Source organism: Pochonia chlamydosporia (genome assembly GCF_001653235.2).
Source record: "Pochonia chlamydosporia 170 chromosome Unknown PCv3seq00009, whole genome shotgun sequence".
In the NCBI taxonomy this organism is placed as follows: Eukaryota; Fungi; Ascomycota; class Sordariomycetes; order Hypocreales; family Clavicipitaceae; genus Pochonia; species Pochonia chlamydosporia.
This window is the reverse complement of record NW_019154044.1, coordinates 633,184-657,931: the sequence shown is the minus strand read 5'-3', so window position 1 is coordinate 657,931 and position 24,748 is coordinate 633,184. Positions and strand designations below refer to the sequence as shown.

Below are 24,748 nucleotides of genomic sequence, written 5' to 3'. Positions count from 1 at the left end.
GAGTTTTCGGCATCAACATCATAGATCTTACCGCGATTAGCTTTTTGGCCTAGCGGACGTTCTGGAGATGAGTTGAGAGCCGCTGAGTACTGTCGCGTGCCAGGAGGCGTCAACGGTCCTTTGTGTATTTTGGGCTATTTCGGTGGACCGCCACGACTGGAAAGTCATGTTCCAGACCAGCCAAGTCTAGTGCTTCTACGGAGTATTTCCAGCAGCAATTATTCCGCACCGCACGATGCACCACTGTGGATGATGTGCATGAAAAGTATGCATGTGCGCAATAATAATACATGGACAATACGTGTGTAGGAGATGAAGTTGAACTTGTCAAGTCTGGTTTGCGTTGGGTTCACAGGGCCAATCTGGTAAATGAAGAAGGAGCGACCACTAGGTGCATGACTACATGTCAACTGGTACTTTCATATTGCCCGTAGCCGGGCTGCGGAGCGTCTGGTTTCAAAGTCAATTCCGCCTCGTGCGCATCCCTTCAAACTCAACCTTCTGTCAATACCGTATGTACACCAGCGACCTTATTATGAAGACATGCTCTCCGCGTATTCTGTCCCCCGGCTCGGTTCCCGCCAGTCCCGACTAGATTTGAGCCTGTCGTGCATCAGGGGATGTACTAAGCTTAAACTCTTCAAGCGCCAGGTTCTGCCGCTATGTCTTGGATCTACTGCAAGAGAAACATTTCTGCATTGTTCCGTTCACCAACCACAAGATCTTGCCGCCGCTGGGAACCATCACCTCCATGCACATACATCTCAATGTAGCTCTTGATGGAGAATCGGTGGCTATATGGAGAATGCACACGAGGACGAGATACGTCGTCACAAGAAAGTGTCTGCTCGCCCTTCATCGCGACATCTTCAGCGCAGGGCAGACCTATTCCCGCAGTGAAATCATCTTGATTTCCGGCCCTACCGGCACAATCAACGGACCGTGGTCTCCCATGACAATCTTCCGCCGCGAGTGCGCGTATCCGTAACCGTACTGCCGTATGTATGGCTCCGTCGTCTTGTAGAAAGCACCCCGGATCGCACCATTCTCGTCCTCATCCCAATACAGACGACGCAACCAAAGATGCAATCTGGGATAATCATGCCGAATCATTTTGAGATCACAGAGAAAAACTGGGTGATATGCGACGTCGAACCGAGCCAAGGTTGTGTACAGTCGAATATCTGCCTCGGTCAACTGATTGCCAAGGAGGAACTGTTTTCCATGGCTTAGTAGCTCCTCTAGCCTGTCGAGGGATCTGAACAGGATATGGAGATTCTCTTCGTAGGCTTCTTGACTCTTGGCGAAGCCCGTCTTGTAAACGCCATTATTAACGGTATCGTACACCCAAGCGTTTAGTTCGTTAATTTGTTGCCGTAAGTGGTCGGGATATAAACCGCCACCCGCCTTGTTGGCCTCTCGCAGGTTCTCTGGCAGGAGATGGTCAAACTCGGCGTATAGCATTCGAATGATCTCTGACGACTCATTGTTCACGAGGACATCGGCCTTTTTGTCCCACAGAACGGGAACGGTATATCGTCCGTCGTAATTTGGATCAGCTTTCAAGTACAGCTCCTTCAGCGTTTTGAAGCCATGGAGGGGATCCTCGCTGAGTGAATCGCCCTCACCACTAAAATACCACCCTTCTGGGCCCATGGTGAAGTGTACTTGGTACACGTCTATGATAGATTCTAGGCCCTTGAGTAGGCGCACGATGAGGGTTCTATGAGCCTGCCATGAATCAACACATGTTGGATGACACTGGATCCCACTGGACATACCCATGGACATCCCGGTGACACATAAAGGGCATACCGTCCGGCCTCAGCTGGAAACCGGGAGTTTGGGTCTTTGGAGATAAAATTCCGAAATGTGCTGTCTGGCCTTACAAACCGACCACCGTCGTGATAAGCCTTCTGAGTTGCACTGTTAGCTGCATGCACGGAACGGTACTTGCTAGATGCATGCGCCTACATTTCCTGTTGCCATTGCAATGGTTATGTGCTTTTGCTTATGCCAAAGTTTAATATTTGTCTCCTGGAAGAACAACACAGGAGGCTGGCGGAACTAACCGCGCATCTCTGGTCTTATATTAAATGTAACATGGTCACATCATGGCGTTACTTATCATGTCGCATGTACCGCATGTGCCGCGGGGACGTCTTGATGATTGCTGATGACAAATCTGCCACTCGGTCGATGAAAAGACGATTTAACAATAACCGCGCGGTAAATATTTAAGGAAACTCGGTGCGATCTGGGGCTGTTCCGAGCGTGCCGACCAGTTGATAGGCACCACATCTTCACGCCACGAGTGCGGTTGCTTCAATTTGCCGACTTGGGAAAGACTTGATGAACCTGATTCGCCATTATACGTATCCAGTAGTTGAAGAATGGCACTAATACAACTACGAGTTGTAAGCGATACGATGCTACTTTAGAATTTGCTGACCCCCCAGATATTTTAGTTGAACAAAGGGCCGGCTCACTACCTAGGTATACAATAGTGGCATGGCTACCAAAAACATTTCAAAACGGAACTGCTTTGAAATTCGGCAACGTTGTCTATTCCTCATTCAGTCTTTGGGTATCGTGTCTCGGAGAACCACAGTCTGCAAATTCGTCTTCATGGAGGTTGAACATTCCGCGACCCCAGCCCCGACGAATCTTGCCATCCGGACTGTAAACATTATCAATTGGCTTTATATCAAAACTATCCATTCTCACCTCTGACAATGTTAACCTCCCAGGCCATAACGGACACGCATGAGCATCTCGTGCACGCCTTACGCCTTACGCCCTGTCTCTGCCAAAGCCGAATGTGGAGTAACAAGACTCCACTGCAAATGCCGGTGTCGGGCAGAAAGCATCATAACGACTTGCAACTTCTCATGATGAGACTTGATCCTTTCCAACGTGTCATGTAAAGTACTTAAGCTCAATTACCATCATGGCACTATCCGAACGCGCGCACGAGCTCTCCAACCCGGACCCCAAGTTCTTCTTCTGGGAAGTCCTCCAGAACATATGGGACACACAAAGCAACCCCCATGGATTCGTGAGCCTCGGAATAGCAGAGAATGTCCTCATGCATGACGTTCTCTCAGAGCATATCCACCGAAACATGGCTCTTCCAAACGACGATTTTACGTACGGCGACGGCAAAAAGCGCTTAAAGGGGGCGCTGGCTCGCTTTCTAACCAGATACTTCAACCCTCTTATCAAAGTTGAGCCGTCACACATCACCATTTCCAATGGCTGTAGCTCAGCCTTAGAACACACGGCATGGGCATTTGGAAACCCCGGCGATGTGTTTCTCCTCGGGAAGCCATACTACGGCACTTTTGTACCGGATATCACGCTGCGAATGGGCACGGAGCTCGCCATGGTGGAATTCCACGGCACAGACCCGCTGAGTCTGGACGGCGTGCAAAAGTACGAGCATACGATTGAAGAAGCACAAGCGAAGGGGAAACGAGTGGCTGGGCTGATCCTCGCGCACCCTCACAACCCGCTGGGGAGAAGTTATCCTCGAAAGGCGCTCCTAGAACTGATGCGGCTTTGTGACAGGCATAGAATCCACCTCATAAGCGATGAGATTTATGCCTTGTCCACATTCACTAACACTGTTGACAAGGACGTTGAGATTGTGCCGTTTGAGTCTGTGCTATCTATCGACACGGCTGGGATTATTGACCCTGCGCTTGTGCATGTCGTATGGGGTATTTCCAAGGACTTTGGGGCGAATGGACTGCGCATCGGAGCCATCATTTCACAACATAATGCAGGATTGCACCAAGCGCTTGTGCCGCCGTCGTTGTACAGTTCATCATCTTCTATATCAGATCACGTCGTGGCGAATATTTTCGAAGACGAAGCCTGGATAGATGAGTACATTGCGCAGAATCAACAGAAACTAGCACAAAGTTACGAGCACGTCGTGCAATGGGCTCGAGACAACGACATCGAGTATGCGCCTGGGGTGAATGCCGCGTTTTTTCTGTGGGTGAATCTAGGAAGTGCATATCGCAAACGGCACGCGAATGGCCTGGAGGGCGGGGATATCGATCAAGTGGTGAATGATGCACTGCTCAGGAACAAGGTGTTCCTTGCGTCGGGGGTGCAGTTTGGCTCAGAGCAGCCGGGGTGGTTTCGAATAGTTTTTACGCAAAGGAGGGATCATCTGGACGAGGGGCTGAAGCGGATTGTGGCGGCGATAAATTAGGTGTTTGCCTGGAATTGAAGCTGTAAAAATACACCAGAACTTACGTTAGGCGGTGTTGCCTGATTTTGAGGATATACAAAGACGCATGTAAGTTGGATGGTGTTGTCTTTGTTGATGATGCAGCAAAAGTGATGGTTTGGATGTGGTTTATCCATGTCCACAGGATCGCCAGGCTCTTTCGTCTCTGTAGATCGCGTTCGTGACAACAGATCCTCTTTACCAATAATTTTCTTATTCATCCTCACCAGTATCAACGACATTGATGTCCGTTGAAATGCTCCAATTCCAACAGCAAAGCTAAGTCTCATCACATTTCATCATCAGCCACTCAACGGTGGAACTACCGCCACCGTCAAATGCAGGGATGCTGAAACACCGCCTTTGAACCAAATGATGCACTCATCCCAATAAATCAATCGATTGGATTCCAAGCCAACCAACCCGCGACCCCTGGAGCAGCCCTGAAACTCTGCAATACACCAATTGTCGCAGCAATGCCCTTGCCGCCTTGCCGCCCGCTGGCATTTTGCACGCTGTCAATGTCGTTTTCGGATCGAGCCTTGGATATACCCATGTTGCGCCCTGCCTCAGGAGGTTTTAGATTCATTGGAGGTCAGCGCCCTTCGTATCTGGTGAGCAAGTGCCATCTCGTGGTGTTCATCAGGTTCCCTTTTTGGAGGTCCGCCGTCCTGGCGTGTGTCAAGATGTCCTCTGGACTACTCCGTACACCAGCATGACAACCTCCTGCGAAGAAGCCAAACACTACTCTCACCCTGTGGAAGTGCTGAAGAAAATTGGATTGGAGTTGATCGACCGAGACGCAGACAGGGACTCCTGAGCATCCCTCCCACCAACTACCGCCTCATGTCTGGTGTCGTGTTTGACAGCATGGCCAACGCTGCATGTGCATGTGTACCTTGCTTGTCGCAGACAAGTCAAGTGTGTTTAGTTTGACGCTGCCACCTTTGCCGTCGTGTCGTGTCTGTCTTGTCTGTGCCTAGCTCGAGGCCTCGTGTTCAATCTCGCCTGAATCTGCAAAGTTTGATACAATTTCTCTGAACCATCTTCCTGGACCAGTTTGTGCGGCCACAATTTCCTTCAACCTTTGCGTTTCCCTTTCTTCATTATTCGACTGGATTTCGATAATTCTATTCCTTTTTTTGTAGTGTGATTTCTAGGCGCACTTTTCCCTTGGAATTTCTTTCCCCTACTTGGTGTATCCCTTTCAATTCAACGTGGTTGACCCTCGAAGTCGGTGCATTGGTCGAAGCGTAGTCTTTACCACAGAAGTCGACCATTCATCCCTTCTAGACGGCATAGTCAGACATTATTCAGAATCTACCTACGACTTACTCTCACCCCGCCCATTTGGATCCGGCTAGCGAATTACATCTGGAGCCTTCTCTTTTCTGTCAGGTGCATGTAGACGAGACCTGTTTAGCGAGTCTTTTGGCACATTTCCTTCCTTTTCTTGTTTTAGCGACGCTGTGTTACAAGCATTCATTTATGTCCATGACGGCACGGCTGGCGTGAATTTGACGAGGAACCTGAGGAATACATGTCATTTCGTGCGGACCATGATTTCGGCTATTTGAACGGAGCAACTACAGTACAAAATCCTACACGACAAAATGGTGTTTGGAAACGGGAGGATGGAAAGGATCAGGGCCGATCTATTACGGCGGGCTCGAAATGAACGACCACGAGATGCGGATACAGAACAGCAACATTCGGCTCCGGCACCGACTAATACAGGCGAGAATTCAGTCACGGCACAGGCTTCGACGTCGCCTTCACGAAGCATCTTGTCCAGAGTCCCTCCGTTTCCGCGACCACTTACACGACGCACCACCCATGACGAAGTGCCCAAATCACCAGAACCGCCCCTACGACCACTTACACTTGCGTCCTCGAGATACAGCGGATCTGGGCATCCCCCGAGTTCCCTACCGTCACCGATTCCCATGGCACAATTGCAGCCGCAGCCGCAGAGGTCGATACCGCCACAACCAGCAGCAACGAGCGCACCGCAACGAGAACCTTCATCGGATTGGGGACACGGTAACAATCCGCCCCTGCTACCCACGCTTATTCCTACAAACATAGAGGACGAGCAACGAAGAGCCCAGGCGCAAATCAGCCAAGACGGCCAAGACAGCCAAGACAGCAGAAAACCCCACCCCAAAAGGTTCATGTTCTGCTTCCCATGGGTGAAATCCCGTAGAGTCCGGTCCCAAATCCTCACCTGCTTCGTGTCGGGAATGTTCCTCGCCATACTCCTGGCAGTTTGTAAGTTTTTTGTTCGCATCATTCATTTCGGTCGCCCGGAACGCGCATATGCTAATCGAAATGGATCAAGACCTAGGATTAGCGTTGACCAACCACATTGCGCGTGGGGAATTGACCATCATGATTATACTGGTCATTCTCTCAGCCACCATGTTTTTCTGCTACAGCGTCATTCGTCTCTGCGTATTAGTCTCCCGAGGGGACCGAGCCAGGCACAGGCGCTTTCCCGAGATGATGGGACCTGGAGGCTACGTGATTCCGCCGAAGCCTATACCTGTCGTGTTGGCCAGGGACGAAGAAGCTGTCGGGCTGGAGAGCGAAGCTGCAAAGAGCCACCCGCCTGCGTACGGATTATGGCGAGAGAGTGTGGTAAGTGGTTTGTTTTGTGTCAAGTTCGTTTTGTGAACTTGGAGCCCATTGTGTTGAAAGTATTTGCTAAATCTGTCCTGCGTGTAGCGGGTTGATCCCAATCGCTTCTTCTGGCAACGCAATGAAGCTGCAGAACAAATGCCGCAGCGTCCGGAGACCAGGACCGGGCCGAGGCCTCCGTCGTATGCTTCTGACGATGGTATCTCTTATGTCGTGGAGGCGCGCCCCCGATCTATAGCTCCACCTCCGAGTGTATATACGGTTCCTGCGTCCGATGTGCCACCCCTACCGAGAGTATAGTATCGAGTGGTGATGCTTGATTGGAGTTCATTGCATCGTCTCTGGAGGGTGCAAGAGAAATTTTGTGGCAGGGAAAGGATACTCTGTACGAGTCGACATGAGTACTTACAGTAGCGCTTGGACGATGCGAATGTAGATGAATTATTACGCCAATGGATGTCGGCCAGCCTCCCCTTAGCTGTGAAATTGTGTTGAGATAGCGTGAGGGGCATGATTCACGGAAGCATATATGTGGGGTAAAATCGAGACCAGGCAAGAGTTTGAGAATGAGTGAGTGGTGGCTTTGTGTTATATAGTTTGGGTTTTGACACGTTTTGGTCTGTAGATGGCGTCGGTTATATTCGGTGGTCCTTCGGTCGGCCAGGGGTCAGTGAACCTAGGTGAATATTTGCATATGAGTACAGCAGTTCATTTTGCTTGGAATGGGAGTGATTAGAAGAGTCATGCATTGACTCGACAAACCAAACAGAACAGACTCACTATTCCCACTTCGATTTTGTTTGCCTTTGCACCATCCCCTTTGGGTAATCCGGTCGTCCAGGCTCTGTTGACTCACAGGTGATGGCATGCAAACCTGGCACAACGATTTGTAGAATGAAATGAAAAGAAGAGAGAAACAAAAACTGCTTGTATGGTCTAAAATATCCAGGGTCCAGCCTCAGGCAGCTCGGACACCGTAGATGTTATAAATACCCAGCTGCCAAGGAAGAATCAAGTTAGATGGCTCTGGGCATTTCCTCGACGTACCTTAATTTTTCTCCTTCCACTCTGCGCTTTCCGTGGGTACCTCGGTATTTATATACGGGGGCTACTTCTAGCCACAAGACGACAGTAGTCGCGATTAGTTCGCACAAGACCTGCGTCGATGGAAGCTTGGATCAAGCCCGGCTCTCACTAGAAGTTCCGCTATGTCGTTTAGAAAGTTCAGTCCCCGATTGTTCGGTGTAAGATCAAGAAAGCCACTGTTCCAAATCGGACCACGTGAGGACTGGATGGAATAGTTTGCAAATGGCTGATGTCCAGAACCGAGGGGGGTGAATTCCGCCATGGTAATGTGTGGTGGTTGTGATGGCTAACTGTCCACATACGACTGCATGAGGAGTCAAGCAAGCAAGCCGTGACAATATCTTTGCAGCGACAGAATTGCCACTGCAGAGCAGCCCAGGCGGGCAATAGGCCCTTGGATCGACGATTCGATTCTCCTGTTGGTCTTCATGGCTCATGTTGGCTGGATGGACGATCAGCTGAAAATGCCATGCAGTCAAGTTGAAATCGTTCAGATTCCCCGCCTTCTGGTTGAAGAGACAGGTGGTACCTGAGTTAAGAGACGCTAGTCCTAACATAGAAAGCGCGGAACCGGTGCAATACCTCTTCTAATTTTGTGGCTGGGCGGTGGGCACAAGTCGTTTCAAAGTCTCTCGAGACCCTCGCATGAATCGACCTGAGTACCTGTCCCTGATGCTAGATTCCTAGTAGGCAGTGATTTCAGAAAATGAGTGCTCGAGTATTGACCAGATATTTCGATGTCACACGAAGCGGCAGAACGCCCAGATACTACATCATTGGGTCGATTGGCCATGTCGATGCGCCAGAGGCAGCAGAATTTTTCTCAACTTTCCCACACCCAAGTGTCTGGTGTGGCAACTGCGTGTGACACCGCGCTTCACAGCCCTTACTCCGATCCCTCTATCTCCCTGGAAATGTTATTAGCCTGATGGGCCTGTCGGACGGCTGAGGGGATGGGGATGGTCGGTCTGGTAATAATATCACACGTACGGAGTACTGTACGGAGTACGACCTCGACTGTGTCTTGCCGTGTTATGTTGTGCCATGTTGTGCCATGGTGTGCACATGAACTCAAGTGCCTTGTCTCGTGCTCATGTGGTCGCCAGCCTCTGCACCCCTGGCATATGTCTCCAGAATATTGTGCCTATCGCTCGAATGGTTGATGCCCCGTGTTGCCGTCCCTCGTCGTCAATATCCGTTGTTGCATGGTGGAATATTTCTCGCTTGCCCCTGGTTGGCTCTCTCTGGTGGCCGTTTGCCCTTGTGCTTTGCTGGTAGCCTGTAGCGCTTTCCCGAGCCAACTCAGTCAGACCAGTTAGAGTCGCCAGTCTTTCGCCTCGCCCCACTTTGCTGTCGCCCCCCGTCAAGCCAATCTGTGAACTACCACGCCAACCACGCCTCAAGGGCTTGATTCTGGTGCACTGCTCCTTCCCCGTGCGTTTGTCGCCCTCAGCCAGGTTTTGCCCCGGCTTTGCCCAGTCCCAATAGAGATGCGAGGCTCTAGTCTCCAGTCTCCAGTTCGGTCCAGTCGTGTCCCTCCCCTCTCCGTCGCCAGATTGGCACGTCCACGCCAACGCCCACGCCCACTCCCACTGGCCCCCCATCGCAATTAATTATCCGCCCAATTTTTTCGCAAAATTTTACTTTGACCTTTCCACCTTGTTCTTTGACGGATCGGATTTGTAGGTGGTTGTCGACGTTGTCGTAGCCTCGCTTGGAAGTCAATCATATTCTTTCTGATATCTCACGAACTTTATTTTCACGTCGCTTAACGCTTCTCTTATTATTATTTTTTTTGTCCTACCAAGGTGTGTATTTATTATGTGCGCTCCCCATCCCCCAATCCGTTATTCCTTGTCAACAGCCTTTCGCGATGCACTCCGACCGTCCCGTTTCATCTCGCCCGAGCTTGTCCTTCGTCCCTCGATTAAGGGTATACGGCCAATGTGTATATTCGTTTGCCGGTATAGCGATGCGACCGCGGCATACAAAAAGTCTGATCATTGCTCTGGAGACTGCCTCATACCACCGGACACCGGCGCAAAGATGGGTCGTCTAGTCATCACCGAAGATAGCACCAGTCCTGGCGCGCTTTCACATAATGAGCGCAGTAACTCATAGCACTGGCGCTTGCGACGACAATGCCTTTGACTTTGAAAACGCCAGTTCCGTGGCTTTCCGACCACTTCTGTTTTCCAGAAACCCCTCTGCTGGCGCTGGGTCAGGGTTTGTCTTGCGCTATCCAGGTGCCATCTGCATGTCACCGGATTGCTTGTTAGGCTAAAGGAAGCAAGAGACTGGTTTTCCCGTCCCATTTTGCCTTTTGTCCGTCTCGACTGGCAAGACGTGTGGGCATGTGATGAGGCCCTTCTTTTGGCAATGGTTTCGGCAATGGTTTTGGCATAAAAGAAGGCTTATCCCGACTGAATGTTCCAACCTCCTGGTTTTCTTCGTCTACCACTGGAACCCTCGCTTTCTGATTCGGCGAAGTGTTTCATTTACAAATTCACCACGGTCCAGATGGGGCTGCAAGGACATACCACTCAAACGGAGTGCATCGCGATTTCTACCAACAAGTCCTGGCCAACGCCATGCTTAAGAATATCTCTGCTAACGTTGAGACTTTGGCAGACACTAAAAGTCCTACCAAAATGTCTTCTCTCTCTCGTCGAGCTTGCTATAAATGCGGCAACGTGGGCCACTACGCAGAAGTTTGCTCATCTGCAGAGCGCCTCTGCTACAACTGTACGTTTGTCCGCGCTGCGCCGGTCGAATCGCGCCGTCTAGAGCATTTTTTTAACAAACCATAAATAGGCAAGCAGCCCGGTCATGAGTCCAATGGCTGCCCACTTCCCAGAACTACTGAGGCCAAGCAGTGCTACCATTGCCAAGGACTTGGTCACGTTCAGGCCGACTGCCCTACACTGCGCCTCAGCGGCAATACCTCTGGTGCGCGATGCTACAACTGCGGCCAGCCTGGACATATTGCTGTTCGTCCAACCCTGCACTCTACATTCTGATTTTGCGCTCGAACCTTGACGTCTTATACTGACTTGCAATACCCAGCGTGCATGCCCTAACCCTGTTGGCCCCATGGGCCGTGGTGCTCCTATGGGACGTGGTGGCTTTGCCGGTGGCTTTGCTGGCCGTGGTGGATTTGCTGGTGGCCCTCGTCCTGCTACCTGCTACAAGTGTGGTGGTCCCAACCACTTTGCCCGGGATTGTCAAGCTCAGGCTATGAAATGCTACGCCTGTGGAAAGCTTGGTCACATTTCTCGCGACTGCACTGCTCCTAACGGTGGTCCTTTGAACACTGCTGGCAAGACTTGCTACCAGTGCGGTGAAGCCGGCCACATTTCTCGCGACTGCCCGCAGAAGAACGCCAGTGGCGAGATTGCTCCCGAGGTCGATATGAACAGCGTCCCGGCTGCCCAGGCTCCCGTGGCTCCTATTGCTCCAGTAGCATAATTTCAACATCCATAATCCATCTGTCTCCTCTCCGGATCTTCTTCGTGCTACCCTTCTACCGAAGAACCCAAGACGACAGACTCCTTAGCCTCCCGTGGGGAGCATTTCCTTTGTTACTTATTTCTTTTACCGGGTTCGACAACTTCTCACCACTGTACGACCTGGATAAAGTGTGATTTCCTTGGTATGCATGTATTTGTTCTTTTTTCCTTTTTGAACCATGATCCGTTACTGTTTAAACCTGAAGATATTGGGCTTTGACAGCTTTTCGTGGTCATCTCTTGCCTCTCTTTTATTTCTACTTTTCTTGGGAACTCTCTTTGGGAACGAACGACGTCCACGCCGTATTTCTTCCTCTGTTTATGAACATGCATTGACGAAACTGGACCCGGATCGAGTGCCAGGAAGAACAGCGATATGGACGGTTGACCACACTTCTCCCTCGCACCAGTGCCATCGCCCCACGACATCACAAATCGAAACGATGACGACAAAAATTTGGCAGGAGGAGGTGCAAATACTTCAACTTGCTGCGCTCTCTCACTCGCTCGATCTCTCTTTATTCAATTATTAATTTCTTACCGCACATCTGTCGCTGCCGGAGCGCCCCTTGGTCTGTGGCGGGTATTCCTCTTGGGCTACCTGCGTCCACATGTATCTTCTTCACGAGTGGTGGCCCATTTGGTTCCTCAGACAAGGGTCACAATTACCTCCGCAGATTACGACGCTTCATTTCAATGACTGTATTTGTGGTCATATAGAACCACCGACGTACTATTGGAACGACCAACGGACACTGTCATGTTGCTTTCTTGACGATACGATTTAATGCACCTGCGATGGATATACCCCGCGAGGCTGTGAGGCTGTTGTGTTGAGCTAGGAACGGAGGCAAGCTTGGTGATGAATAAGTGTCTAGCTTCTTTTGAGCTTGTGCAGCTTGTGCTGGCAATGACACCAAGCGGAATATGGCAGCAGTTGGCAACCGAGAATTAAACATGGGCGTGTATAATCCTTGGTGGTGGTGGGAACGCAAGAAACGGGTAAAACCGTTTGTGAGCAGTGGGAAATGAAAACAAGTATCTGGAGATCAGGATGGAGATAAAGCAAGCCTTACACGGAGAAACACGAAGCAACAAGAACGACATTGCTTTCAACATTTTTTTATTTTTAAAAGACGCCGGTGGCGAGCGCTGGCACGAGAGGACGGATGATATTGAGAAAACGGACGGACGGACAAGAGAAGAAACCCGAAAAAAGAAACAAGAAACTGATGCGCAGGCTCCCCATTGCTAATTTCTAGACACTACCGTATGCTTTGGCTTGCCGTAGTCGACGGCAACTAGTTTTGGGTGGACGAGCGAGGTGGTTGGAAGGCAAAATGGACAGACGCGGATGATGGATGATGGAATGGGCTGAGAATGCGATAGCATGCAAATAAATGATGAAGCTTTTATCATGTTTTATAACTTGTTGTGCCTCGATTGAGGATGGTCAGAGGTTTGGCAACTTTACTCCAAACTGGACGAGGAAACATTGCGAAAACCGTTGTGCTCGTGGTCATCGCGACGGTTGGCAGCGTGCCTATTGGCAATTGCTAGAACGAAGTGGTTGTTGAACCGTTTGTTGTTGATGTCCACAACCTGCCAAGAGGAATGCCCTGAACAGGCTGGATATGCCGGACTCAGCAGACCTGTTGATAACGATAATCCTTGACCTCATGACATGAACATGAAGAGAAAACTCCCTCTTGCCTGGGAACAAGTCAAGTACTTGGGCTGCGACTCTGGATGCCGTGGCAATTGGTAATCATCACGATGCTGCCACATTTCGGAGAGGATCCGTAGGGCTGACGGGGCATTGACACTAGAAAATAGTTTCAAGCAAGTCAGCAATCGCTCATGTAGTACGTGGGGGACACATTGTCCGATTCCGCCAATATCCCACTCCTCTTCTTCGAAGTCTGTATCGAAGTTGATGCAAAGCTTCTCGGACTTGTCACAAATCATCACGGATCTGCATTCATGTACTCAGCCTTCTCCTTGAATCCGCAACTCCAAGCCAAATCTTGTTTCCTCCTCAGAACTCAAAATGAACAGGGGACAAACACAGACAGCCCCATGCTGACAACGCATCAAAATCTGCAGCCGTTTGGGGCTGAGATATGCAGCCCCCATCCCTCCACGCCCGTAAAGTATGACACGACCACAACTAATTTGCCTGCGCCAGGGTATCAATAGGCTGCCGTGCGGGTTCCAACCATGCCGTTTGCTGTCATATTTTGCGGCTCTTCCTGCCGTTCTGCCAATACCAGTTCACTACTGGTGCTGTGTGGGTGAGACGACCTGGCGCTATGAGACGATGCAGCTTGTTCGTGACAGGGTTACGTTGGAGTTCGATGGCTGGGCAAAAGTGCGGCACAACGGCTTCGTTCGATGTGTAGGCAGCATATAAATGTTTCACGGTCGCGTGTTTGCTGTGATTGTCTTTTTGGTCATTGAGGTTCCTTTGTGGCTGTGAGGCACAATTGGTGTTCCCTTGTCCAAAACGTAACGACCTCAACGGTTTCGCACCGCTCATTGACTTGTAATTTATCTTTGAATCAGCTATCGAAGACACGATCGTCATGTCTGCCTTGCCTCCTCGCGGTCGTTCTGCCAGCGGGAGCGGAAGCAGCCGCAGCAGAAGTAGCAGTTCATCCCGAGCGTCGGGATTTGAGATTGTCGGTGTGGAAGTGGATGTTCCCAAGGCCAGGAACAAGACTACGCCTCAAGCTGCTATTGATCAGTTTTGGGCAAAGTTTACGAGCAAGAAGCCTGGGAAAGGTACGTTGTTACAACCGCATAAGAAAGGCGAGACACGAAACTCACTGTGAGAAATAGCCACCACGGTTATTCCCAGCGACCAATTCGTCAAGAACGAACTCAACCAATCCATCACCATAACCTCTCCCGGTATCACTACTAAAGACGTAGCCACCGAAAAACAACCACCAGCCGCAGCCGACCTCATTGCTTACGCTGAACCCGTCAACTCGTCTTACGAGGCCGCAGCAACACTGTGCCGCGCAAAGGTAGACAAGATAGTCAAAGAGTGCCGACGTGTCAATAAAAAGTATCGAGATGCCCATTTTGACATCGAGACGGACCTTAAGTTGGGCGTAGGCGGCTGCCTCAAGTCCCTATGCAATGAGAAGGATGCGAAAGCTCCGCCCGGTAGCGCGTTTGAACCCCGGGGTGTCAAGAGGGTGACTGACATTTTTGATGATCCGAAATTCTACATCGATGGGCCGACGGCGAATGATGTGCGGCAGGGCAGGGATGGTGATTGCTGGCTGTTGTCTGCGCTGTGTACCTTGAGTAATAAGAAGGGCATGATTGAGAGGGTGTGCGTGGCGCATGATCAGGATGTGGGAGTGTATGGATTTGTCTTTCACCGCGATGGAGAGTGGATTTCAGAGATTGTCGATGATTTCGTGAGTATTTCACTTTATCGATGAGATGCCGTCTAGTGTCCCATGCTAACAAAACTAGTTGTATCTCACGAAGTCCGACTACGACGAAGCGGAATACGACCGCGTTCTCTTCGACGAGCTGGAGCGCGTTAATGCAGAAGAACTCTACCGTAAAGTCTACCAATCCAACAGCGGCGCCTTGTACTTTGCCCAATGCTCTCACCAACAAGAAACTTGGCTACCACTCCTAGAAAAGTGCTACGCCAAAGCCCATGGAGACTTTGCCGCCATTGAGGGTGGTTTTGGCGGCGAGGGCATCGAAGACATGACGGGCGGAGTGACATCTGAGATTTTCACTACGGATATCCTCGACAAGGAGATCTTCTGGCAGGAACTTTTGAGCGCAAATAAGGAGTTCCTGTTTAGTTGTGGCACTGGGCTTTGGGGAGAGAAATGGGGTGACAGAGGCGGCATCATCGAGTTGCATTCGTATTCGGTACAGAAGGCGGTGGAAATGGATGGCAAGAGACTGGTTCGACTTAAGAATCCTTGGGGTAAGGGGGAGTGGAAAGGCGCATGGAGTAAGTATCTATGATGATGAGGCGGACACAACACCAATACTCTAAGAGTCTATACTGACTGGATCTAGGTGATGGTTCCAAAGAATGGACTCCGGAATGGCTGCAGAAGCTCGGACATCGGTTTGGCGACGATGGAGACTTTTGGATAGAATACAAGGATCTCCTCCGCAAATACCAGTCCTTTGAGCGTACGCGTCTATTCGAAGGCGACTGGAAGATGGCACAGCTGTGGACGACTTTCAATGTCCCTTGGATGGTGGCATACCACGATACATATTTTACCTTCAAGGTTGGCAAACCGGGCCGGGTGGTCATTGTCCTGGCTCAGTTGGACGAGAGGTATTTCCGCGGTCTGGAAGGTCAATACGCATTCCAACTGAGCTTCCGTGTTCACAAAGCCGGTCACGAAGGGTACCTTGTCCGCAGCCAGCTTCACCAACGTCTCCGCCGCTCCATCAGCGTGGAACTCGAGCTCGAAGTCGGCGAGTACGATGTGCGTGTTAAGCTAGATTCCTACCGCGATCACTCACGCCTCCCTATCGAGGATGTCATTCGCAAGAACGCAAAGGACAATCGGGACAAGTTGACGTGCATTGGGCTTGCGTACGACTTGGCCCATAGTAAAGGAAGGGTGGTGCAGACTGCAGAAGAGAAGGCTACCAAGGAGGAGCATGAGAAGACGGCGGAGGGTAAGAAGAAGGATGACATTAAGAAGCAGATGCGGGAGAAGAAGGAAGAGGAGTATTATATGAAGTCAAAGGAGTTTGGGAGGGAACGAGCACGAGAGCTGAAGAGGAGACAGAAGCGGAGGGATAAAATGGCTGAGAAGAAGGCTGCTGCAAAGGCTGCTCGTGAGAAGAGAGAAGCCGAGGAGAAGGTGGCTCAGGAACAGACATCCGATGAGAAGGCTAAGGAGGCTGAGACCGCGGACCCAGTTGCTGAGATTGAGGCAAAGGTCCCTGAAGTGAAGATACACGAGGCAGAAGAAGCTGAAAACAAGGGTGAAAGCCTCAATACCAACGAGGCAAAGAAAGAGGATGTTCCCGCGGCTGAGAAGCAAGGCGATGAAAAGACTGAGGAAGACACGGCGCCGAAACCCGAGACCCAGCAGAATCAACAAGACCAAGATACTCCCGAGGAAACACAAGGCGAGCAAGACACTCCATGCGAATCCGACGACGACAATGACGACGACCTTGAAAGCCTCGACAGCATGTCCGTCTACTCAGACCGCGAGATGGACATCCGCGCCACAGCCATCCTCTCCCACCTCGAAGACCAAAACTCCGAAGCAGACAGCGACGCAGACGGAGAACCAGACGAGTTTGAGAGCGATCCCTGGAACGCAGTCGCCGTGATTGGCATCCGCGTGTACCACCAGGCGCTGGATGGGCAGGAGACAGACAGGAACGTTATCGCGCTGCAGGTCGTTCGCCCGGATCCATATGCGCGGGGCGAGGAGGCAGAGGGCACGAAGACGCAGGGATTGGATGTGGATGATAGTTCCAAGGATGCGACGCTGACGGGGGAGGTGGGCGATCGGAAGAAGAGCATCATGGGTGATAGGCGGAAGCCGAGGTGATGTTACACTGGGAGTGTACTCTGTACGAAGGACAAAGTGTGGTATATGAGATTGATTCCACTCTGTTTTTAATAACAATTTGTATTACTGTGCTGTTTGACTGTGGTTGGTGTTTGTGATGACTCTGCTTCATGTAAGTGACGGCCAATCGCGGGAGGTAGTTGTGGGAGATAGTTTGCTACAATATGTACATTCAGCCCGTAATACCGACTTGAGGAAAATTGGAAGCAGGATCCTGTAGCTGGACTTTAAGGAGGCTCTGTGTCTAAAAGTTGTGGCTGGAAGATACATCACAGCTATCAATGTTGTGAGCGTCCACATTCTTTTGACATGTCATACGGATTACATGGGGGCAACATGACGCTGCCATACACGGGCAGAATATCCGTGTTACTGTTGCGTGTCATTTCGGCTTTGGTTCGGCTGTATCCGAGAATTAAGCATCTTCTGCCCTGGTTGGGGTTGGCATTCTGGGTGGAGGGTTGCAATATCTGGGGCTGAATATTGTCCATCAATCTTAATTATACGAGTGAGTTATACGGTATTCCCCCTTGTAAAGGTCTGTCTTTCTCCAATTTTGTCCATACAATTCTGAGTGTGGGTGGCATTGAAGAAAGGGCTGATATGCTATATATGTTGAATAAGCAGCCGTCAACATACTTGTCTTTCTCGAGGATGTAGGAAGCCATGTAATGCCCAATTCCGCAAGTAGAACCCCATGCGTGAGTTACACATGAAAAACCGGATGACCATGAAGTTGTGGCTGCTCAATATCGCGGGATGGGCCGCAACCATGCTTAGTGATCGCCAAACCACGATGACAAAATGCGGCTCTACACAAACAAAAATAGAACAAGGATATATTGCGTGTTGATGTACGAAGCACACTGCTCATTTAACCAACAGCCAGAAATGCATGTTGGCACATCGCACAGCTCAATCAGTCCCAAGACGAATGTGAGACACCACATGCCAAGCGGTGCTGAAATGTCATCACCTCTGAAAAACTTGCGCAAGATACACAACATTCATTACTCTCGGCTGCACCCGTGCGTCCGGTGGGAAATACCTCAGCCTTCCTACTTTGTCTCTGTGCGTAAGAAAGGCTTGCGAGCAGACCTCCCATTCCAACTCTTTATTTAGAAGATGCAATGTCATCTGTGCTGGTGTCTTTTCTTTCCCACTGGTGTTAGACACACAGCCTGCTTGATACAAAAAGTTTGCTCTCATCAGCCACAATGGACAGAAGGCTGTTCCTCTACAGAATAAACTCCGCACAAAGTAAGAAGCTGAAGAAGCGGGTGCCTTCCGACAGAAGATCCCATGGTTTATGGTGTGAAGGCCCAAAAATAGGCCTCCACGTTGTGTGACCCGAGCTGTTGGTTCTAGAGGAGTTGAGTTGGGTACCAAGACCGACATGTCTTGATTCGCTGCCTTTCTGCAAGTTTGTGTTACACAACTTGCAGCTCGTTCGTGTCTAGGCCGGAAAAGAACACCGCCCTTGTCCTCGGGCGTCAAAAGAAGGCTCCGATGGTCTCGTAGAGCATGTGGTGAGCCAACTTGCGCAATCCAATGTTCCCACTGCCGGGCATATATATGCATGTCTTGGAAACTGGGGGAGGTGGCTTCGTGCTGACTGACCTGTTACCTTGTGTTTCCAATGGCAAACATGCATGTAAGGTTTTACTTTCGGCCCGCCTGGGTGTTTCCCCGTGTTACACTCCATCCCCGAACCGTATCAAGTGCCCAGTCCGTCGTTCTTCTCTCGGGGCGGGCGATCGAGGAGGTGGCTGGAGGAGATGTGGATGGGTTCTGATGAGCACATTTGCTGACAGGGTTCTTTCTGGAAAGATTGGTCTTTTTGAGCTACATTTGGGTGAACAAGCTTAGAACAAACTCAATTGAGGACTGATCGCCGATGAAAAGGGTTGAAGGGTGATCATCATCCGCATGAGGCGGTGTTTGGAAGCAGCCCATCTGCTGGCTGCCCTTCTGCAGGAAGGCACAAATAATATCTTTCGAGGTTGGAGGCTTCCTCTTATGCATATTGATCAACTGGGAGCCACTTGACTTCTGCAATGGCCATTTGCTTTGATCTGAGTTAGGTTTAGTATATTACGTAGTCTTCATCCGGTGTTAGTTGAAGCACTTCCAAACCAACTCCCCATTCTTCCATCTTTGGATAGAATTACCCGTGCTACATTACCCCATTCTTCAATTGACAAGATCCACTTGGAATCGGCAAAATAGTGGCTCTACCCGTCCCGCTCACCTACTCCTGGAAGCGTTCTGTCCTCGGGTAGCCAAACATGGCACGCAACCTCACCCCGTTAATGTCTGCAAAGGACGAGCAGGAATTCGGGATCATGCCTCTTCGTCCATCGACCCCCTCTACCTCACCGCCCTTGAATCAGTCTGCCAAGTCACCCTTGTCCAATGTATTCAAACCTAGTGGATATGAGCACTTACACCTTGACGACAGAGACGACATTGGCAGCCCCCAACCTGATAATGGGGCATCGTCACCTCAGGCCTCAACAAACAGCTTGGGCATATACCCGGATGAAAAGATCAGAACCTCCAGTGTCCGTCGAAAGCCTGTCGAACCAAAGTCTCCGGAAATTACCTCAGCTTCTGAGGCAGCCTCCCCTGATTCTAATTGCCATCTCCTCGACTCTCCTCTCAGCTTGGATGGACGCTCAGCAAGACCGCCTACCTGGAGTGGGATTAGAATTCCAGGTATAGCTGAGAAACTTTGGTCATGGAGTCGGACTACTCTTCCGGGACATCGGCCGACGGCCACAAGCGGCCAGTCTGGGCCGACAAACAATAATTCGTCTTCGTCCCTGGACCCAGACACTGAGATCGGAGACCATGGCACTGACGACGACATATTCTACAGAAAATACAGTAAGTAAACGGTACACTTCGCCCAATCAGAATCATAGTTTTCTAAGAACATGGCACTAGGTGAGCCACCCACGCTCTGTGATTCTCGAGAAGATATCGGCCAGAGCCGAAGTATAGTGATGATGATTGTCGTCCTTTACTCTGCTGTCATGAGCGGCCTATGGTTTATAGTAGCTTGTATTCAGCCTCGGTGGGGTCATAAGATTCACTCCACAGGCAGTCTGGAGCCATCAACAGCTACAACACTGACCACACTCTTCGCCAAAAGCATCGAAATTTCCTTCGTTGCTTCCTTTGCCTGGTGTGCTGGCCAACAGCTCACCCGGAGGGCCTACAGAAAGGACAATGGACTGATACTTGCCGAAATTTGTATGAAAGGCTGGATCAATCAACCTGGTGCTTGGTTCCAGAACTGGGAGGCATTATGGTATGGAGGGCGGAGTATTGTCACTCTTCGCACAATGCTCATGTTTCTGGCTACCCTTGGGGCGACATTTTATACGCCAGCCTCCGATGCCATGGTCTCTCCCAAACTGAAATTTGGCGACTGGGACGACAGAAAACTCTCAGGACCTGTATATACGTCATATGCTAATGCCAGATGGTTGAGGCAATGGTGTCCAGCAATGGTTGACGTCGAGACGAGGAAGCAGACAGATACAGAGTCTTGCCTCAATGTCCAACTGTCCGGTGCGTCATACTCATCCATGATGGGCTTTATGGGGAATTGGACAGATCGTTTCAATAACGGAACGTTCAAAGAAAACTACCTCAAAGGTCGTCCAGCAGCCTCATTGTCACTGTACGATAATGTTACGATGGAGGCAACATGGATCGAAGCTGAACATGGTAACGTCACTGCGAACTTCGAAAAATATGGCCGTATCATCAACAATGTCACGATGGCACTACCTCATCCAGGTGTCTACGCAGCAGCTATGTTCAAAGACAATAAAATATTACAGCCAAGTGATCTGGGTGGTACTGGTCAATACTCCATCAGGGCTGGAGTGGTCTCGCCTTCTGTCAATGTCATGTGCGTCAACATAGATGCAAAGGAGATTGACCCCCTGGTCTATACTTCATGGCCGAATAGCAGAACGAAGCCGGCTAATATCTCTGACCAGATTCTTCCATTTCACGAGGAAGATTGGCAGGCTGAAGTCCCACCCTACCTCACACCTCAGGGAGAGGCGTACTATTTAAACAGCACAATCCTCGATGACATCTTCAAATGGGGAGCCAAGTATAAACGCCGACCACCCGTTTTCTCTGCGGTAAGGTCCTCTATTTGCTTACACCACTCGCCACTCGTCACCCTTCATTTGGTTCCAAACTGGGACATGAGCTGGCAACTAATTTTTACCACAATAGTTTCCAAATAAGTACAACTTCATCTCGAACGGAACAGTGAGAGATTCAGATGCAATATACCTACTAGGAAAAAGTCCGTATATTGCGAATTATACTCTTTGTGAGGCAAGATCATGGCTGTCGCCGGCTTGTTCAACAATATTCGAAGTCACTGGCACCCAAGGCTGGACAATGAAAGCACATTGCGAAGATCCAAATGACAAAACAGCATATCACCGCTCCTTTCCAAACAATCAGAGTTGGTCTCCACCAGACAAGGACTGGAAGGTACGTGAAGCAGTCAACGAATTAAAGCCACGAGCTCATAACTAACGCAATTTTGTACAAACTAGTTTGTTGCTGATGAATGGCGCAAGTCATTGGATTTGAATGGAGGCCTGCGAAACAGCAACTCCTCGAATGCCAACATCCTCACCAAAACAATTTTACAACAGCCAGAACTCCGGGTCGATCTCCCCTCCATGGGCGAAATGCTGGCAGTTCTGTTAGCGTCAACTGCAGCCTTGGGTGCAATCCAGACGCCATTCGTACACTACTGGGAGTACACAACAGCAGGCAACATACTTCAAAACTCCGTTTTGCAGACGTTCAATGCCTCTGTCAGGAGCCAAGAATACACCTCTGGTCATATCCATCTGTGGCAAGGTGGCGTCTGGTACCCGGTCCTAGGCGTCGTCTTCGTGCTCAACTGTCTTTGCTTCGCTTACATATGGGTACATGCACACACCCTTACAGACTTCACAGAGAGCGAGAATCTTTTTACTCTGGCCATTAACAGTCCCCCTAGCTCTCAATTTAACGGTAGCTGCGGTGGTGGCCCGAAGAGGAGGGATTACGTGGTCCCTTGGAAGATTTCTTACGCTGAGAAGAAGAATCACTACTATTTTGAGGCGGCGAATGACCGCCCTTGGAAAGGGCGTTATTCCAAGAATGGGAGATACTCTTCTGGAGACACCCCAGAGCTGGCGGGAGACAAATATAAGCGGTTCAGCACGAGTAAGGTGTGGGTTTAATTTGAGATCAACGAATGACCTGGTTTCCCTGCTTTAGTCTGCCGGATTGTCTTTCCTTTCGACACGGCACGCGCGAAAGAAACTGCGTGGGTGTTTATTAACGAAGTCATTTCCTTGCTTATATCTTCATTAAATTACAATAATGAAATACATAAATTTAATCAGGTAACCGAAACATATACGTCCTCCTCTTATGATGGAGAATCTGAGTGAATGAGCTACCCTAGGGGACCCAGGGTTATCGCGGCGAACTCGTAACCAAAAGCAAAACTCTTTTTTGAGAAGCACGAGGCAATTGTAAGTATACTTGGGCTTAAAACTGAGAAACTCAACGATGTTGACAATTCTGTTCTTAAGCAATGATTCTGGTGTCAGTGGGATGGAAATAAACTCTGGGGCACAAGGCAGAACTCCGGTAACAAGTCAACCAGGAACTGACAACTCTGAGCCACATGTATGCAAGTGGCAGAAACTTGTAAGACCCATAGTTAGCCTAAAACCCTAGATAATGCATGGCGCAAACGGCGGCATTCATTTCGTAACTCCCCGATGCAAACGCGTTTGAATCCAATGTTCCCGATATGATATATAACCGGTCATCAATGTGGATTTCGAAGAGGCCCACTCGATAAATCGATCCGACAATTCCGTATTAGGCAGTTGACCTGCATAGCATACATCATGTCAAGCCACCGAGCTAAGTTGTCTCTTGGTTGATGGCTCTCCACATGGTGTCTGGGCAGAAAGTCAAGACTTGTCAGCGGTCTCGGATAGATGGAAAGCATGTAATCTTAATAGTCAAAGACAGTTTCTATCTAAACTCTTTCTTTCACATATGAGCCGTTGCATACAAGAAAAACGAGTACAATAGCTGAAACGGTAACTTGCTGCCAATTGAACTGCATCAAAAGCTCAATCACCAACTCTGGCAACGCGCACTACTGAGTCAAGATGTCTGAACTCACACACCAAGTCGTGGTTCTAACTGTGAGTTGCCATCCTCAACTGCACTTTGAACCAGATCAGAAACCAAGTATTCTTCATGCTTACACCCAATTGTAGTCAGAACAAGAACCAAATGCCAAACCAAGCTTCGCCATCCAAAATCTCCCGCGGCCTGTCCCTGGCCCAAATGAAGTTCTCGTCCGTCTATCACTCACATCCATCTGCGGCTCCGATCTAGGCATGGCCCTTGGCCACATGGGACCCGTGGGCAACATCCTGGGCCACGAAGGAGTCGGCAAGATTGCAGCCCTGGGATCTAGTGTTGCAGAACTTGATCCCACAGTTCAGATTGGTCAGCGCGTCGGCGTAGCCTGGCTGAGAGACATTTGCGGTGTCTGTGACTTCTGCGTCGACCTCGTCAATGAGGGAGAGACGAGATGTTCTGCGGCAATGCACTCCGGCAAAGCTTACGACGGGACATGGGCTGAATACACAATCGTCCCATTGCGATACTTGACTCGAATTCCGGCCAAGTTTGATGACGTGCCAGATGAGTTGATTGCTCCAACTCTATGCGGCGGTGTAACTGCCTACAAGGCTATTAAAGGATGTCATTTGACGCCAGGACAATGGGTAGTAGTATCCGGAGCGGCTGGCGGCGTGGGCGCCTTGGCCGTGGCATTTGCTCATGCAATGGGATACCGTGTAATTGCGGTAGATGCCGGTGCATCTAAGGCTAGTTACTGTAAAGCACAAGGTGCAGAGCATTATGTGGATGTGCTCTCCGAGGCTGATCCAGGCGCAAAAGTCAAGCAGCTTACCGATGGCAAGGGCGCGAAGGCCGTCATTGTTACCGCCACAAGAGCTGCGGCCTACCAGCAGGCTTTTGGGATGCTGGGTGCTTTTGGGACATTGATGTGTGTGTCTATTCTTCCTGAAGATGCCAACGTTTCGATTCATCCATTGTGGATGATTGATAATGGGTGGTCGATTAAGGGCTCGTCGGTGGGAACCAGGGCCGACATTTTGGAAGCTTTGGAGTTTGTGAAGAGACATGCCGTTAAACCACAGGTGAAGTGGGCGAAACTTGAAGATATTGAGGGATTGATGGAAAAGATGTCTCTTGGACAGGTAAGCTGTCAATAATTCCCCTTCAAAACAGTACAACGACTAACTCTGCGCAGTTGGAGGGAAAGTATGTTATTAAGCTGTAATGGGCTGGACAGGCTACTTCGCTATGTGTACAGTAGAGTATATAGATGTCTGGAGTTGAGACTACATAAACGTATTATTATATTTAGTACCGACTTCCAAGCTAAAATGGGTGAGGAGACTTGAGAGAGGCAATATAAGGATCGTGTGACAGATTCAGTAAAGTCCTAACGTGGTGTTCACGGGGACTTGTCAGGTTGAGGCACAGAAACTTTAGCAAACGGCAAGTATATAAATTTG

General features: G+C 49.9%; 8 protein-coding genes across 8 annotated transcripts; 5 read left to right on the top strand and 3 right to left on the bottom strand.

Annotated features, from left to right (window-relative positions):
* Positions 1-885: 885 nt before the first annotated feature.
* Positions 886-1,989, bottom strand: VFPPC_10730 (glutathione S-transferase; the record flags this gene model as incomplete). Its single annotated transcript, XM_018289044.1, has 3 exons — positions 886-1,731; positions 1,782-1,916; positions 1,975-1,989. 3 exons carry the CDS (start codon positions 1,987-1,989, stop codon positions 886-888), a joined length of 996 nt encoding a protein of 331 aa, XP_018138220.1.
* A 961-nt stretch (positions 1,990-2,950) lies between these two features.
* VFPPC_10729 (ACC synthase) lies at positions 2,951-4,225 on the top strand (the record flags this gene model as incomplete). Its single annotated transcript, XM_018289043.1, has 1 exon — positions 2,951-4,225. One exon carries the CDS (start codon positions 2,951-2,953, stop codon positions 4,223-4,225), a length of 1,275 nt encoding a protein of 424 aa, XP_018138219.1.
* A 1,561-nt stretch (positions 4,226-5,786) lies between these two features.
* On the bottom strand, positions 5,787-6,500 carry VFPPC_10728 (hypothetical protein; the record flags this gene model as incomplete). The annotated part of the gene is made up of 1 exon (XM_022428728.1): positions 5,787-6,500. The coding sequence occupies one exon, from the start codon at positions 6,498-6,500 to the stop codon at positions 5,787-5,789; it is 714 nt and encodes a 237-aa protein (XP_022284075.1).
* A 4,120-nt stretch (positions 6,501-10,620) lies between these two features.
* On the top strand, positions 10,621-11,437 carry VFPPC_14812 (zinc finger domain-containing protein; the record flags this gene model as incomplete). Its single annotated transcript, XM_018292580.1, has 3 exons — positions 10,621-10,714; positions 10,784-10,959; positions 11,036-11,437. The coding sequence occupies 3 exons, from the start codon at positions 10,621-10,623 to the stop codon at positions 11,435-11,437; spliced, it is 672 nt and encodes a 223-aa protein (XP_018138217.1).
* Positions 11,438-11,583: 146 nt separating this feature from the next.
* On the bottom strand, positions 11,584-11,907 carry VFPPC_18241 (hypothetical protein; the record flags this gene model as incomplete). The annotated part of the gene is made up of 1 exon (XM_022429884.1): positions 11,584-11,907. The coding sequence occupies one exon, from the start codon at positions 11,905-11,907 to the stop codon at positions 11,584-11,586; it is 324 nt and encodes a 107-aa protein (XP_022285117.1).
* Positions 11,908-14,063: 2,156 nt separating this feature from the next.
* Positions 14,064-17,054, top strand: VFPPC_10727 (calpain-like protein; the record flags this gene model as incomplete). The annotated part of the gene is made up of 4 exons (XM_018289041.1): positions 14,064-14,262; positions 14,320-14,912; positions 14,971-15,472; positions 15,541-17,054. 4 exons carry the CDS (start codon positions 14,064-14,066, stop codon positions 17,052-17,054), a joined length of 2,808 nt encoding a protein of 935 aa, XP_018138216.1.
* Positions 17,055-19,363: 2,309 nt separating this feature from the next.
* Positions 19,364-22,351, top strand: VFPPC_18240 (hypothetical protein; the record flags this gene model as incomplete). Its single annotated transcript, XM_022429883.1, has 4 exons — positions 19,364-19,964; positions 20,025-21,241; positions 21,339-21,605; positions 21,671-22,351. 4 exons carry the CDS (start codon positions 19,364-19,366, stop codon positions 22,349-22,351), a joined length of 2,766 nt encoding a protein of 921 aa, XP_022285116.1.
* Positions 22,352-23,302: 951 nt separating this feature from the next.
* On the top strand, positions 23,303-24,510 carry VFPPC_10725 (alcohol dehydrogenase 2; the record flags this gene model as incomplete). The annotated part of the gene is made up of 3 exons (XM_018289039.1): positions 23,303-23,338; positions 23,414-24,427; positions 24,481-24,510. 3 exons carry the CDS (start codon positions 23,303-23,305, stop codon positions 24,508-24,510), a joined length of 1,080 nt encoding a protein of 359 aa, XP_018138214.1.
* Positions 24,511-24,748: the final 238 nt, after the last annotated feature.